The sequence below is a fragment of a genome, unplaced genomic scaffold (assembly GCF_019419815.1).
Source record: "Pyrus x bretschneideri cultivar Hongxiangsu unplaced genomic scaffold, Pyrus_bretschneideri_v1 Contig5, whole genome shotgun sequence".
Taxonomy (NCBI): Eukaryota; Viridiplantae; Streptophyta; class Magnoliopsida; order Rosales; family Rosaceae; genus Pyrus; species Pyrus x bretschneideri.
This window is the reverse complement of record NW_025999787.1, coordinates 8195334-8212115: the sequence shown is the minus strand read 5'-3', so window position 1 is coordinate 8212115 and position 16782 is coordinate 8195334. Positions and strand designations below refer to the sequence as shown.

The following is a 16782-nucleotide window of genomic DNA, read 5'->3' as shown; positions in this document are numbered from 1 at the left end:
AAATGATTACCATTTCATCATGCCTCAAGGATGCATAGAGCTCCAAAAGTTTCCGGATTGCTTCATGTGTGCAGGTGTGGAGTCATGGGATAAAATGTACGAGAAAATTATGAGCAAACAGAAGTAAACTCTTCAGCATAAATTTTGGATTCCAGAAAGTCTCCTTAGTACCAAAGAAGCGTAAGTTTGAAAATAAACCTCTAATTCTCAAAACAAACGAAAACACAGAAAATCTACATATTAGTACCCCTAGTTGGCCGGCATACATGATTCCTTTTACGAGCATGCTCTTCGTTATGGTGTTGTGTCCGACATGCATACCCATACCAGCAATTTTCCCTGTTTGAAGCTTCTGGGGGTAGATGATATTTGGGAATCGAAATCCGAAACCAGTACAAGAGGAACGAGATCAGCTTCTCATAACAGTAATTGCACGTTGGTGTTGCAGAAGTTATTGTCTCACCATGATTCAGGGGCATCCTTGTTCGATCAATTTCTCTGTTGTCCAACTTTGCAAGCCATTCTGCAATAACATCCTGCAATGTTCTCCCCAAATGTGCAATGCACTTCTCAGTGATAACTTGTTCATGTCGATTGTTTTCATGTGCTGAAGTAGGGATTCTAGAGATGGTGTGTTCTGAGATTGGTTTAAAAGTCTCGCGACTGCACATGCGGTGAGAATCACTTTGTGCAATCCCTTGCGCGTGCCAATATGCACCACAAAATGCCTTATCACATCCTAAACAGTGTTGAGGTACATTGTAGCTGGTTTGCAAAGGCATCATTCCTCCACACGCTTGACATTGCAGATGGATAGTGGTTTGATTGCAGCGAAACCCACCATATTCAGTACCACATTGAGGGCAGGGATTTGACGCATTATCAGCTTCTTGATCCACCTGGGAGCGAGCCCTTTTTCCACGTAGATGTTTTCCAGAGTTTACGACAAGATTTGATCGTATTGTTGCATAAGAGTCTAAAATTGCCACTTCATCATTGGAGCGTTTTAGTGAAGAATCCACTTTTAGTATTTCCTCCGCAACATTAAGCAGGAAGTGATTCCTTCCAACAAACTGCACAACTGCTCGACATTGGGGACAGAGTACACTTGAACGTTTCTCCTGTGATCTTTTTAACCACTCCGAGAAGCAACCATTGCAGAAATTATGGAAGCAAGGAGCAACAGTAACAACATCATGCCATATATTCAAACAAATGCAGCATTTTGCATGCTCAGCATCCATAGAAATCTTTAACTGCTTCTGACAAGTTTCAGGACCGGGCAATACGTTGAACCTGTAGCTTAAATACCCTTCCTTATCAGGACCTGAAATAATTTCACTTCCACATCTGATAACAGTAGTTTCTTCAGCTTGGATTACACTCCCGTCAACAACTATTGCATTTGAACTTTTATTTTGTATTGTGGCAGAAGAGTGATCTGAATTCCTTGTTATCTTGCACCACTTGCATTTGCAAATAGAAGAGAACAAGGTCTCTGAACAAACTACAATCTCATCCGAACTAATCTCCACATCCAGGTATCTTGAGTCTGATGGAACAAGCTTGGCCCAGATTTCTTCACAGGGTTTTGCACCTGAGATTTCTCCAACTTCCGCCATCCCTTGAATATTCACAAAGGAACCTTTAATTAAAATCTCACGGATAAGCAACCGACCATTGTTTTTTTTCATCAAACAAGAAACAAATAAGTACATATTCTTTACCGCTCATCAGAAAGTTCATCCAAGTACGAAAACAAGACAGATTCGCACTCAAACTAATTCAAATTGTAATATTCACGAAACATGCTTCCATACCAAATGGCCCGAACATTTCAACACCAATAAACAGATCAACTTCATGTTTAAGACATCCTACAACCACATAAATTGAATCATAAAAATTCCAACTTTGGCCGATAAACAATAAAAAAATGAAAAGAATTTGCAACTTTCACCCAAGTTCAGTTTTCACAGGATTCTTTCATATAGGATTATACATCAGTTTAGGAAGAACTGGCAGTTTTCACTTGCCAAAATTTAACGACAAATGAGAAAAAGTTTGCAACTTTAGCCAAAGTCTAACTTGAATGCCCTCTCACATATAAAATTATAGAATTATCCACTAATCTATCAAGAATTGACAGCTTTTACTTACGAAATTTGAACAAATAGCCAAAAATGTAACCCCTAATGATGAAAAATGAAAAACAAAGTTTGCAACTTTAGCCAAAGTTTGATCCTTTAACCCCCACAAGTAGCATTTGAGCCAATCCAAGCACTAATTAAGCCCATAAATTCCAGAGAATGTTGCTAGCGAACAAGATTTGATACAATTTCTAGAATTTTACACAAACATTTCCAGGAATATTAAAGGAAATGATAAATACCAAGAAATAAGAAACAAAATGATCAGAAAATAAAAAATACCAGTTGGGAGAAAAAGGAAGGATGGAAGATGAGATGGGTAAATGTGGGATCGAGTAAAAGTGCCAATGTCAGAGGACGAACAAGTGATTTCAGAAGAAGAAGAATCGCAAGGGCAGGAATCATGGGCTTGTTAAAACTGGGCCTGCGTTTTGAGCTTTTCTCCCTGCGCATAAGATATGGGTCGTGCGCACGGGCTGCGTATCATTCGGACTCGATATACGGAATTACGTATATTTGTATTACTTTTTTAATAGAGGTAAGACCAGCATATGTGATCTCATCTTTATTAGAGAGATATACAAATAAATTGTAAAAATATCATTTTGAATTAACTCAGACTTAAGATACAGAGCGAATAAAGCAATGTGAACGACATTGCAACTGAATATCAACTTCATATTAACAACGTAACTGTAGCCCATAAACACGATTCATATGCGCATGAGAGAAGCTAAACAAGTTTCTATTTGCAACCAAGTTTAAAATATTCTTTTTCTCATAAGCATGCTCCTGTTTATTTAGAGTTTTTTTATTCTGCTTTAGTTCATTCAATTCAAAATCTATAAATAAACAAGATATGCAATTGGAGAAAAATAAATGAGTTGAATTTACTTCACCAAGTCTTTCCCTATCACACATTGATCATCTTTACTTATCAACGTTAAGAAAATTATCGACTAATGTTGTGGTGTAGTGGTTACGATTATTCACCTATAAATAAGAAGTCTTAAACTCAACTAAGTTTATCATGTATTAAAAAAATGTTAAACTCGGGTAGGCAAATGCGTAGGTGAACTACCGTTTTGATTAAAACGGGAAAAGTGGGGGTGGGTGTGGTTGGTGGGATTCTTTGGGTTGAAAAAACCATAGCTGACATCATTTTTAATGATTTACTAATTTTGTTCAAATGTAATTGATTTAGTTACACATGTAGATCATTTTATGCCGTCAAATGCAGCGAGAGTAATTTGCACGGCACATGTATTATCATTGCGATGTTATGCGTTAGTGATATCGACATCTAACGGATTAAATTTACACATATATTTATATTATTGACAAATAACATCGCTTTCAAAGTTGTTCTCTTCGAATGAAGCCAGAGTTTCTCTGGTTTTTTGTTTCCGTGGAGGAGCCTGCGGTGTACGAAGATAAGCATGAATGTGAACGTAACGCAACGAAAGTACAGAAGAAAGAAGAAGATTAGATTGCAGACAACAACCAAATCGAAATGATCATGATAAGGCCTCCCCTGCTTGCCACGTCATCGAATTATTTGTTTGGTGAGACGTGATTGTCCTTTAGTCAACTCTTCATCTTCATCTACCTCGCAAAACTGCATCCCATCAAAATATTGGCTTTCTCCGGTCCCTGCATTTTCCAGGTAAGCACATATTATCTCTTTTAGCTCCTTTCATCTTCCACCTTTGGATTGTGCTCGGGCGTATGGCATGTACCGGATAAATGAAGCGTTGAACGTGTAGCTAATTATTCAAGGTGTAAGGATCAGAGATATCGGTGTATAGTTTTACAAGGTGCATACTAGAAAATCCCTAAAATTGTATGTGTAGCAAGTTCATGTATTCATGTAATGCTAAGCCTGTACTTTTGTTAGTTTCAATAGAAAATATTTGGAAGTTACCAAAAACCAACAGCAAAATATGTGGAAGAAAGAGGGTTCCAATTGTTTTGAGCCAGTAAACTGCATATGAACAACTGTAATGTCAGCGTGTTTATAAAAGTGCAGTTAACCGCGCTGGAGAAAATTCTAGCCGATATATACTTGGAAGTTAAAATCTTGGTTAGCTTATTGTAGAATAGGACATTGCATGATTCCTTTCTGTTAGGGTGGTGCTATACACATTCCCTTTTTACCTTCCACACAGTCTCTCAATTTTGCAGCTGTCGGATCGACTGAATTGGGAGGATCAAAGGACATAAATCAGCAGAGGGTGTATGAGAGGCAAAAAGAGATGTGTGGATAGCACCACTCTTTTGTTATTGGAGACTGGATTACTCTCAACTCTAACATCCAATATCAGGCCCTTTTACGGATGTTTACTTACCGGTTTTTGATATTTCACAAACTGGTGAATCTGAGTTATTTATCAAACACTTTGGTAAGTTGTTCATCTTCGCTTGATTTGTTTGCAACCAGTGAATCTCTCTTGAAGTGATCGCGTGTGCCCTCCGATCGAGAACCTTCGCTATTAGTATTAGTTACTGCATCAATCTATGAATGGTTGTTTTTCATTTATGAAATTAAGGCGTGTATTCTGTATGGGTCTATGTGGTTGTGCAGGTTGTACAATTGTGCTCGTAAGCGCTGAAATTCATTGAAATCTTTATTCTGCATCCAGAAATAGAGTTGATCGGAGCAATGGTCCCTGAATTAAAAATCCGTTAGCTTTGATAACATGTCAGTCGCATATTTCAGGGGAGAGGTTGTACTGGTTTACATGCATAAGTAGTTGGAAAATCAAACATTGCAGATATGGCTACTACGAAGATATACATCGTGTAAGTATCTCCATCCCTCTTAATTTCTTACGGCTGCGCATTCTCTTGAGAATATTTGAACCATTCACCTTTGTATTCGCAAGAATTCTACTCCTGAACTGATTTGGGATGTTCAAACATGAAACTACTTCTTGCAGGTACTACTCCTTGCATGGACATGTAGAGATTATGGCACGTGAAATACATCGTGGAGTTAATTCGGTTGAAGGTGTTGAAGCAACACTTTGGCAGGTAACATCTTGGATTTGATCAAATCAACAACAGATCTTGATGCTTGTAAGATCATTTAATATTCTTAAGAGAGTTTGATTGACTTGATTGGAATGGAGCAGGTGCCCGAGACGCTTTCCAGTGTCATACTGCAAAAGGTGAAGGCCCCTCCTAAGGCAGATGATGTGCCGGAAATAAGGCCAGAGCAGCTTGTGGAAGCTGATGGCTTCCTCTTTGGCTCACCTTCTCGTTTTGGTGTGATGGCATCACAGTTCAAGGCCTTCTTTGATGCCACCGACGAGATATGGAAAAAGCAAGCACTTGCTGGCAAACCTGCTGGAATCTTCTGGAGTACCGGATTTCATGGCGGAGGGCAGGAGCTTACCGCGTGAGTTTTTTGACCTTTCGTCCATTGAGATTAACATTTCACTTCCATTGATTACATCCGATTGTCTGCAGATTAACAACCGTAACACAGTTGGCACATCATGGCATGATTTTTGTGCCTCTTGGGTACACCTTCGGGAGCGGCATGTTTGAGATGGATGCCGTAAAGGGTGGATCAGCTTATGGCTCTGGAACTTTTGCGGCAGACGGATCACGTCAACCAACAGAGCTAGAACTCCAGCAGGCATTTTACCAGGGTAAATATGTGGCTCAAATTGCAAAGAAACTCAAAAATTAAGAGAGAGAGGGGAGGGGGGAGTTTCGAACCAGGGACTCATGGGCAGAGACCCAACGCCCTATCCACTAAAATATTGGACCACATGCCAATTACGCTTAATTTCAAGATGTTGTATATTTATGCCCTTGCAATGTAAAAAACCAATAACCATAAGTTGATGAATGAGGAGGTCAATCTTCTTGCTACTTCCTTGAGAGTTGATATTGCAAGTTGTGGCAAGGGCTTGTACCCTGCACATGGATTACTGACTGTAACATGTGATCTTTTACTTTTATCAAATTCACATCATCCTTGCAAAACAAATTCTTGTAATCGCTTTGATCATTTGAATCCGAATTAAAACCCTAAAAATTGTTTGAGATTCAAATATGTATCATACAAACACAAAAAAGACGGCAAACGGATTGTAAACAGACGGATTGTTTTCCCCAACTAAAAAGATCTGGATTTGGAGTTGCACCCGGATAAGGGACTAAATGGCCCAAATGCCCTTGCCGAATTCCAAGCTCTCCAGTCAACCTTTGAGATCCTCAAGGATGAAAAGGACAGGAAAAAGTTTGATGATTTGGTAAGGGTAAAGAGAGACCAGCAACGCCTCCTTCCACAGCGCAATGCCAGCTACCATCTGCAGGACAATGCCAGCCACCATTCGCAGCACAATGCCGATGATTTTGAAGCAAGACAACGAGCTGCAATGCACGCAAAGAAAAAGGCGACGGTGGCGGCTACTGCTTTTTCTGTTCCTAAATTGGATCAGGAGAAGGCGCTTATAGTTTCTTTGAACGAGGATGGTGAAGAGTATACGGAGAGAGGTTGTGAGATTTCTTCTCCAGGATTGGCAAGGTCGAAGAAGTCCTCTTCAAAAACAGAGGCTGGGCGGGAATTGTCATACCAACTAAGAATGCAGCAGTCTGTCTGGTGATCGTTCTAATCAGTTCCGGGTTTCAGCATATGACGCTGTTCGCGAAAAGTTTTAAGGGCAATAGCAGGAATGATAGATGAAGCATGGAGTGATTAATTAGGGTTTTAACATTTGCTTGTGTTTGCCATTACTTTTACATTTTAGTTTGTTTCAATAATTAGGGTTTTAACATTTGCTTGTGTTTGCCATTACTTTTACATTTTAGTTTGTTTCAATGTTTTAAGTATCAAACTCACGTTATTCGCACAAAAAAATGACCCACCTCAACTCTCGAGTAAAATATTGAAATTACAAAAAAAACTTGAAAGGGTCACAAACCAGAAAACGTATTCATTTATCAACGAACGAGGACTCTGCAAGATCAATTGCGCGCGCAAGAGCAGCTGCTTTGTTCTCGCACTCCCTCTGCTCGTCAGCTGGATCGCTGTCAGCGACAATACCAGCCCCAGCTTGGAGATGAGCAACCCACTCTCTGCGCTTGTTTGCGTCCTTGTATGAATACATTGTATCATACCGAAAACTAGTTGGGAAAACAATAGTTCTAAGAGCCAGAGCGATGTCCATGTTGCCAGAAAATGAAATTCCTCCAAAACCACCACTGTATGGACCACGTCTAGTCACTTCCAGCTTATCGATCAGCTCCATGGCTTTCACCTGTGTTGCAGTAGAGCTAAGAATGAGAAAACTCGAGAATTAATCCTAAGCGAGTCCACAACAGATAGATTACGAAATCATGACATCAGGTTCCATATATCTACCACTACCAATACTGGTGTATAAGCACATTGACCCAATTCCTTACTGATTAGGTTAATGCTCAAGGTTTGTAATTGCACGATTAAACAGGTTCATTAAGTCTAGGATCAATGTAGCCTAACTAATAAGAAATAAAACAAGAATGCCAACAAAAAATGAAAACCGGCTCATGAAGAAAACCTTTGGTGCTCCACTGACAGTCCCAACCGGCAATGCAGTACGCAGAACATCCCAGCTAGTTAAATCATCACGTAACTCTCCCGTGACCTACAATGACATTAAACTTTCATCCCTTAATTCAATTGGTTGTTGAGTACATGACACTGATAAAAACGGATATATAGACCCTATGAGAAAAAAATTCTGAAAATCATGTCTACAAATGCGTGAATGCGTCATCAATCGTTATAGATATTAGGTCACTTATTATGTGTATTACAAAAGGAGATACTTACTGTTGAACTTATGTGCATGACATGGGAATACCGCTCAATGTTCATGAGCTTCTCGACCTTCACAGAACCCGGTTTTGAGACCTTCATGAAAAAATTATCAATCGCGTTATTATGGCCACAAGATACATAATGAAGAAAACAGATTATACGACAAAAATGTTATAAAATATAAGAAATAGTAGTCACTTAAGCCATGAACAGACAAGACAGCAAGTGTAAACTTATTAAGCTAAAGCTGAAATAAAGATTAATGAAATAATTTTACCCGCCATGGATTGAGAATAGATACAGGGGAGAATAAAATTTAACATATGTATGGTTTTACACTCTGGAGAATAAAATTCAACATACAGTAGAATGTCAATAATCATACAAAAAGGAGAAAGGAAAGAGTATAAACCTTCCCGACATCATTCCTCCCCAAATCTACGAGCATAATATGCTCTGCACATTGCTTTTCATCATTCAAAAGCTGCTTTTCCAGCATTAAATCTTCTTTAGGTGTTTTTCCTCTTCTAACAGTCCCAGCAAGAGGCCGGTTGGTGATCGTTTGCTATTAACAAAAATTAGAAACACACAGCCCAGCAATTTATAGCCAATGAAGATTACAACACTCTAGTAGGAAAACAAAAGGGGCCAAAGAAACATAAAATGTAGGACATCTTGTAGGAACCAACAAAGGTTACAGTTACACCATCATAGAGGTTTGGGAGCTAGCAACAGAATAGCACACTCAGATACGGTTTTTGGACTTCCTTTACTTACCTTCTTGACACGTGTCAGAATTTCTGGACTTGACGCAACCAAAATACAGCCTCTAGCCTGATCATGGAAGTATATACTCATATAATCTCAGAATTAAGGTGAACAAGTAGATTGGAACCAATGATTTGCTGCAAAAGGCAAACCTGTAAATAAGTCATGTATGGACTTGGATTAACTATCCTCAATGCTCGGTAAATTTCAAAAGGGTCTGCAAATGTTCGCCTCTCAAAACGCTGGCTTAATACAATCTGAAATATATCCCCAGCTAGAATGTGTTCTTTAGCTTTCAAAACTGCCTCCTTATATTCCTCACTTGTCAAGCTTGAGTCCTCCAATTTAGTACCAAAATGTTGAGTGTTGAACTCTATTGAACCTGCAGGCAGCCTCGGGCTGAAATTGACAGTTGGTACATTCTTAAATCAACCTTAAGTTTAAAAAAGTAATAGTAATGAATAAGTATAGAGGACTAATTTCCCCAGCTCTGAGGCAGCCTCGAGTTGAAATTGACTGTTGACATAAGCATACATTCGTGATCAAAAATGGTATTAAAGAGGGTGGGATGAATAGAAAATAGGAGAGGAATAGAAACTCAACAAAAGAAAAATAGAAAAGAAATGTGAAAGAAAGGAGTTGATTACTCACGTGACAATGTCATGCACTCTAGATACCAGTGTTTCCAATCTATTTATTCCATCATTGAAGGCCTCCTCAACAGAAGAATATTGATCTAATTGCACCCAGTGAATTACATGAGCTTTCTATAGCAGACAAATTGAAAAATAGAAATGGTTATAGTTGCAAAAGGTAGCACCGTATTTCTTAAAATAAAAAATTACAACCAAAGCATGAAGTTGACTAATTCTCCTGGTTCAATAATGGAGCTGGATGCAGATAACAAGACTTTGAAGAAAAAGAATATGCTTAGCGAGTAACTTGGAAGAAAGAAACTTTTTTAACAAAAAGAAGTAGATGTCTTTTCTATTCTGACATGCATTTGAATCTAAGTATTTTAAACTACTTTAAAAATCATAGTACCTTCTCCACATGATCGAACACAATCACATCGTCATAAAGACCAAGATGAACATCAGGAAGATTTCTGTCATCCGGCGGTGCACTCGGAAACGGCAGCTTTTTCTTCTCAACATAACGTACTGTATCATAAGAGAAGAAACCAACCCAGCCGCCTGATAAAGAGAGTGGATGTTATTAACCACCACTAGTAACTTCGAGAACCTCCATTATTTAAGACCGAACTATACAATAATACGAGGATAAATTTATGGCAAGTTTGTGACAAATAAGTCTTTTGCGAGAGTCCAGGATATCACACAATACATAACACTAGTGTCAACATAGTACATCTAAGCCTAACAAAATGTACAGGAAAATATGAGCAGAACTCTTAACCCGCAATTCTACTTGCCTAGTCCAAAACTTCAAGATTAAGAGGGAAAATTAAGCAAAGCACAGTTTTCATTTTTCTAAACAACTTCACTTCAACTATACAAGTCTAAGGAGAAGTGGTTTACTTTGAATTGAGAGGATTAAGATATGAGTACTGCAAGGAAATTTAAAATATGTTATTTGTGCACTTATCGTACCACAAAATGCTTCTGGAAGTTCATCAAGAAGTTGGGGTGTCCATCCCTCCATGATTCTCCGAGGAACAGTCATTGGATCCTCCACAATCTCCTCTGTCCTACAACCTTCTCTATGGTCCATAATGGTAACCATGTTCTCTTTTGCTACGATTTCGATGGATGGTTGGGCCCCAATAACGCTGTACCGCCCCTAACAAAAGATTAACATAATAAGTGATTCACTTTTGCCTAAGTTAGATGCAAACAAATACACATTATACACGGGGCTGAGGGCGCTTACAACATTGGAGTCTTTGGAACCGGGCTCAACTGACTCAAACAGAAAACTTGGAGCATCTCTATCATCCTCCTTAACCAGACACCGGTAAGCAAGCACTGGAGTTAGATGATCCGAGAATATGCTCCGATATAGAGGAATTAAATTCCCCTTCTTCGAGGCTTCTACAAACTTCTCTGATTGGTCGGCTGCGGTAAAATCAATCATACGAATTAAAACTCACATTAGTATAACACATTGAGTCCATTACAAACAGACATTGCTTGACTCACTGCATATCACAAGTCTTTGAAATTTTGGACAGATTATAATAACAACCACCAAAATTATTATTCAGCTAATCGAACCGAAATTAAAATTTACAATGTAAATCAAAATTCTATTGAGTACAAACCCAAAAATTCAATTTCTTTACTTTCTCCAGCAAACAGACGCAAATACTTAAATGTGAATGTCCAATGCTCATTTCCTCCTAAAGTTCTACACTTTCTCCGAAACCAAACACATCCCAGAAAGCAAATGTAGTTTAATCAACTTCTCCAGAAGATAAAACTGAAAACTTACCCAATGAGGGAGATAAGAGAGCCGAGCATCTCAATGTACGGACAAGGGGAGTGGCGCGAAGCAAAGATAGAGAGCTGGAGGCTCTGTTATGAAAGTTAACGGAGACCGCTGATGGTGACGCGAAAGTTGACAGCAGTTGACGGGAGCCAACGGCTAGGGTTTCCATTGTAGGAGAAGAAGGAAGCGGGCTGCTCTCGAAGTTTCAGTATTTTGGGGAGTTTGAGTTCTGCGTGGCTCTGACTGGAGAAAGACTGAGCCAGACACTGCCTATTGGGCTTTGACTTTGGGCTCAAGTATCCTAGTAACTCAAATTAAAAACGCGTGGGAAGATGCTAAATACGGATTATGAAAATAAAAAATAATAATTTAAAGAAGAAAATTAAATAGATAAATCATTTTTGCACAATATTTTTTACTTTATGTACATGATTGCTTATTTTTGTTCGTTACCTTATGTGCATATTTGCTTATTTTGCTCATTAACAAAATACATGGAGTATTAGGAAATAGCGGAAGACTTGGCGCAAAAATCAAGAGTAATGGTGTTTTTGAATTCATACAGACTTATAGACAACCATACTTAGTAAAATAAAGCTTTGTTGTTGTTGTTTTAATTCTACTATTATTGATCACATAGAATATGGGCATATTTGATTTTATGGTACATTTGATATCATACAAGCTTACAAGCGACCACTCTTAGAGATACATTTGATTCTATCGGTACATTTAATTACTTATAATATGTCATTTAGTACTATGATCTAGTGGTATTCATCTTCATTAGTAAGTGAAAGGTTTTAGGTTCGATTCTCGTCAAATATGAATTCGAACCACATTATTACTAGCTCATTGTGAGGCTTAGCCCACTTCCCCACCAATTAGTGAAGATGTATCGTTTGTTCAAAAAAGAAATACCTATAATATGGGTGTATTTGATTTTATAGTACATTTGGATTTCTAGTACATTTTGTTTTCAGTATATTTAGAATCTAAAAGTACCAAAAGTTGGTACATTTATTTTCAAATGTATCATAAGTTTTAAATACAATTTTTGATATGACTAAATGTAAAATTTTAACTAATTAATGAAGCTTTCTTATGAAAGTATTAATGATATTTTAATGAATGAAGAGACCAGTTAAATATAATAACATAAGAGAAATGCTAGGGATACTGTCAAAAGTGGCATTCTCTATGGATTCCCTATCAATCTATCTTTTAGCCACAATTCTCTTGCCAACACTATAAACCATCATGCAAAAAATATGAGGTGGTGGAGAGTCTGTGAAGAGTTCATAGAAAGTCTCACTTTAGGAGAGTCTATTTAGTATTGCTCATAACAAAAATAAAAAAAATTACCCTTTTTAGTGATACTGAGGAATTAGTTAAATTAATATTTTTAATAAAACCAAGAATTTAAAATTCCTAGGTTTAGGAAATTAGTTGTTAGCTAGCTTAAATGGATATATATATTTATATATATATATATATATATATTTATATTAATACATACGATATTATCTAGATTAAGGGGCGAGGGAGTGGGCTAAACCCTACATTGGGTTAGCCATAATAATTGGTTCAAATTTGCTTTTAGTAAGAATCGGACGTAAAACCTCTCACTTACAAGTAAACAGAAATATTACTAGACCATAGTACTAAGTGACAAATAAAAAATACACACACACACACATTTATATACATATATATATATATATTAAATAATAGAAAATTATTGAGTTGGCAATTTATGAAAGCATCTTAATCAAATTTTGTAATATAAGAAAATCTAATTACTCCCTTATGATTTGGGGTAGTGTTAACACAAAGTCTTTTCCAACTAAGTAGGGTCAGCTATATGAATCCTAGAACGCCATTGTGCTTGATCATCTGTTACTTCTTCCGTTAGATCCAAGTACTCTAAGTCTTTTCTTAGAGTCTATTCCAAAGTCTTCATAGATCTCCTTCTACCCTTTTGGCTCTAAACCTTTATCCCGTAATCCCATCTTTTAACCGGAGTGTCAATAGGGCTTCGTTTCACAAGTCCAAACCACCGTAACTTATTTTCTGTCATCTTTCCTTTAATTTCGGCTACTCCTACTTTACCTCGGATATCCTCATTCCTAATCTTATCATTTATCTTGTGCCCACACATCCAACGAAGTATTCTCATCTCTGCTACACCCATTTTATGTACATATTGATGCTTCATCGCCCAACATTTCATGCCATAAAGCATTGTCAGCCTTATTGATGTCCTATAAAATTTTCTCATGAGCTTCAGTGGCATACGACGGTCACACAACACGCTAGATGCACTCATCTACTTCATCCATCCAGCTTGTATTCTATAGTTAAGGTCTTCATCCAACTCTCCGTTCTTTTGTAAAATAAATCCTAAGTAGCGAAAATGGTCACTCTTTGGCACTTTCTGATCTTCAATCCTTGTCCCTAACTCGGTTGAGCCTCCGTTTGCACTGAACTTTTACTCCATATACTCTGTCTTTGACCGACTTAGGGGAAGACCTTTAGATTCCAACACTTTTCTCCAAAGGTTAAGCGTCACATTTACTCATTCCTGAGTTTCATCTATGAACACTATATCGTTTGTGAAAAACATACACCAAAGAATATCATCTTGAATATGTCCCGTTAACTCATCCATTACCAAAACAAAAATGTAACTATTTAAAGATGAGCCTTGATGTAACCCTACAATTATGGGGACGCTTTCAGTTTATCATTTGTGAGTTTTTACGGAAGTCTTTGCTCCATCATACATATCCTTTATAGCTTGGATGTATGCTACTCGTATCCTTTTTTTCTCTAAAATCCTACAAAGAATGTCTCTTGGGACCCTATCATACGTCTTTTTCAAATCTATAAAGACCATGTGTAAATTCATAAAAACCATGTGCAAATCCTTTTTTCATATCTCTATATCTTTCCATCAATCTTTGTAAGAGATAGATTGCCTCCATGGTTGAAAGCCTTGGTATGAACCCGAATTGGTTGTCTGAGACCCGTGTCTCTTGCCTTAGTCTATGCTCAATTACTCTCTCCCAAAGCTTCATTGTATGACTCATTAACTTAATACCCATATAGTTCATGCAAATGGATCTGGGGTAGTGTTAAATTTAATAAAATTTTAACAAAATCATGTGGTAGTGATGCCATCTCACCAAAAGATTACTCAATTATCACATCATTGCATGTGTGTTTTCACACATAATACTAGCTTTATGGTATTATGATGTAACATGTGTAATAACCCGTCCTGATTTTATTGGAACGAATGAGGTATTTTCATGAAATTTCACTTTGGGCTAAATCTTTTTCTTTTAAAGTTTATTTTTGGGTCTTAATTGGTGAACCCAATGAGCCCACCCCCTGATTTGTCCCTCCGTTCCCTTCTCATTTTCTTTCATTTTCTGATTTTTATAACACTCTCTATCTCTCTCCTCTTTACCCATGCTCTCTCCCTCTTTCTGGAAGCTCCTCCTCTCTCCTCTGAAACTCACACACACTGCAAACCACCCCCAAGTCACCACCAACTGGACGTTGGGCCTTGACCCTCAAGCCAAGCACGGCACTCCACCGTGACAGCCACGATGTACACTCCCCCGACGAACTCCAGTGACTTTCGAGGATTTTTCGACGTAGATAAGATTCGGGACTCTCTCTAATCTTTCTTTTAGATCAATCAAACTCTAGTTAAGACTCATTTTAGGTGCTTTGGTGAAGGTTTGTAGTGAGAAACAACTTGAAGGTGTTTTCCCGGTTTTACCGACAAGTCCGACGGCTTTTGAGCCAATTTCCAGCTAAACCACGACGAGTTGGCTGGCGTGCGAGGTATCAATCTCTTCAACTCACTGAGTACTACAACTTTCCTTTTTGTTTCACCTAATTTCACTGAGTACATGAAAAACATGATTTAATGATTACGTTTTACGAAACTTTTTATGTGATAGCATGCTTGTTGAGGCTAGTTTGAATTATTACTATTTTTCCTATAATCTGTGTTCTTTATAGAATATCTGATGGATGACGATATAATATTTAGAACATATTTCGAACACCTCTTTATAGTAGAGATGATGGATGATTTTATACTATCAAGTTGCTTTTTAAATATATGTATGTTCAATGATTTTGTACTTACCTAGTGGTCCCAATTCCGCTACGGGACGAGGGATAGATTCCGTCACGGGCTACGGTTACGGTATTGGCATAGGGCATAAAGATGGTTTTTCCTCTGGCTATTAGCACAGGGACAGGGAGCTGGCTTGGGGCCTATGGGTGATTTTCCTCTGGCAATTGGCACAAAGACGGGGAGCTGGCATGGGACCTAGAGGGATATTGGACATTTACTAGTGATTACGATATATACGAGATATGATTTGAGACATTGCATATCATGCTAGGTTTCGGAAAACTTATTTTAATCATGATATATGTGTTTTCATAAAACCTAGGGGTTAGTATGTTGATAATTGTTTTATTATATATATATTAACTTGGTCCATTCATGTTTATTTTGCGCCCCCTTCAGGACTTAGAATCGAGGCATGCAATCCTAGTGTTAAGGCATTTCCGCATTGGCATATTCGAGTCCTCTCGGTGTGGGATCCATCATTTGTTTCATTTAATTTTATATTATTTATTTTAGTGTTCTAGTTAGTTGTATACTCTGAACACATTCCTTAAATGCATATTCATTATTCTTTTATATTTATAAGTCTCATCTATCTCTTACTTTCGTCACCCTCGGGTGTCGGCCAGCATGTATCTATCCTAGTATTCGAAGAATATCGGGATCGGAACGTGTCAATATGTGTGTACACACACACATACATGTGTACATATATATGCTTATGAATGATTTGAGTTTAGTCGAATTGGTTAGACAATGTATACTTTTTCTGCATCTAAGGAGGGTGTATTCAATTGAGATTTTGAGGGATTTTAATGGATTTATAAATCTATAGATTTTTATGGAGTTTAATTGATTTGCAAAGATTTCTACTGTAACATTCCACATCGCTCAAGGGAGTGGATCATGTAAGTCTTATATGTATATTCACATATCTATCTAACACGAGGCCTTTTGGGAGCTCACTGGCTTCAGGTTCCGTAGGAACTCCAAAGTTAAGCGAGTAGCGTGCGAGTGCAATCCCAGAATGGGTGACCTATTAGGAAGTTCTCGTGTGAGTTCCCAGAAACAAAACCGTGAGGGCGTGGTCGAGGTCCAAAATGGACAATATCGTGCTAAGGTGGAGTTGGGCCTGGGATGTGGTGGGGACCCGTGCCGGGATGTGACAATTTGGTATCAGTGCCTAACCCTGGCCATGGTGTACCGACAAGGACGTTGGGCCCTTAAGGGGGTGGATTGTAACATCCCACATCGCCCAGGGGAGTGGATCCTGTATATTCTCATCTCTACGTAGCATGAGGCCTTTTGGGAGTTCATTGGCTTCGGGTTCCGTAGGAACTCCGAAGTTAAGCAAGTAGTGCGCGAGAACAATCCCAGGATGGGTGACCCATTGGGAAGTTCTCGTGTGAGTTCCCAGAAACAAAATCATGAAGGCG

General features: G+C 38.1%; 3 protein-coding genes across 10 annotated transcripts; 1 reads left to right on the top strand and 2 right to left on the bottom strand.

Moving 5' to 3' along the window:
- Nucleotides 1-107: 107 nt before the first annotated feature.
- On the bottom strand, nucleotides 108-2589 carry LOC103963207 (E3 ubiquitin-protein ligase CHFR). Of its 2 annotated transcripts, XM_048569270.1 has the most exons (3): nucleotides 2433-2587; nucleotides 1728-1877; nucleotides 108-1624 (listed from the first exon to the last, which is right to left on the bottom strand). In XM_048569270.1, the coding sequence occupies exons 2-3, from the start codon at nucleotides 1744-1746 to the stop codon at nucleotides 234-236; spliced, it is 1410 nt and encodes a 469-aa protein (XP_048425227.1). In that variant the 5' UTR covers nucleotides 1747-1877; nucleotides 2433-2587; the 3' UTR covers nucleotides 108-233. The 2 variants fall into 2 exon arrangements, with proteins under 2 accessions (XP_048425227.1, XP_009374258.2); XM_009375983.3 differs by lacking the exon at nucleotides 1728-1877 and having other exon boundaries at nucleotides 2433-2589.
- A 933-nt stretch (nucleotides 2590-3522) lies between these two features.
- On the top strand, nucleotides 3523-6032 carry LOC103963210 (probable NAD(P)H dehydrogenase (quinone) FQR1-like 3). 7 transcript variants are annotated; one of them, XM_009375988.3, is made up of 5 exons: nucleotides 3523-3816; nucleotides 4870-4952; nucleotides 5090-5183; nucleotides 5285-5550; nucleotides 5622-6032. In XM_009375988.3, the coding sequence occupies exons 2-5, from the start codon at nucleotides 4927-4929 to the stop codon at nucleotides 5845-5847; spliced, it is 612 nt and encodes a 203-aa protein (XP_009374263.1). In that variant the 5' UTR covers nucleotides 3523-3816; nucleotides 4870-4926; the 3' UTR covers nucleotides 5848-6032. The 7 variants fall into 7 exon arrangements, with proteins under 7 accessions (XP_009374263.1, XP_009374264.1, XP_018506921.1 ...); XM_009375989.3 differs by having other exon boundaries at nucleotides 3524-3967; XM_018651405.2 differs by having other exon boundaries at nucleotides 3525-3816; nucleotides 4735-4952.
- Nucleotides 6033-6926: 894 nt separating this feature from the next.
- LOC103963209 (anthranilate synthase alpha subunit 2, chloroplastic) lies at nucleotides 6927-11438 on the bottom strand. The gene is made up of 11 exons (XM_009375986.3): nucleotides 11191-11438; nucleotides 10630-10814; nucleotides 10350-10539; nucleotides 9781-9932; nucleotides 9388-9503; nucleotides 8889-9135; nucleotides 8746-8802; nucleotides 8381-8533; nucleotides 7981-8061; nucleotides 7706-7792; nucleotides 6927-7423 (listed from the first exon to the last, which is right to left on the bottom strand). The coding sequence occupies exons 1-11, from the start codon at nucleotides 11354-11356 to the stop codon at nucleotides 7100-7102; spliced, it is 1758 nt and encodes a 585-aa protein (XP_009374261.2). The 5' UTR covers nucleotides 11357-11438; the 3' UTR covers nucleotides 6927-7099.
- Between the last annotated feature and the right edge of the window lie 5344 nt (nucleotides 11439-16782).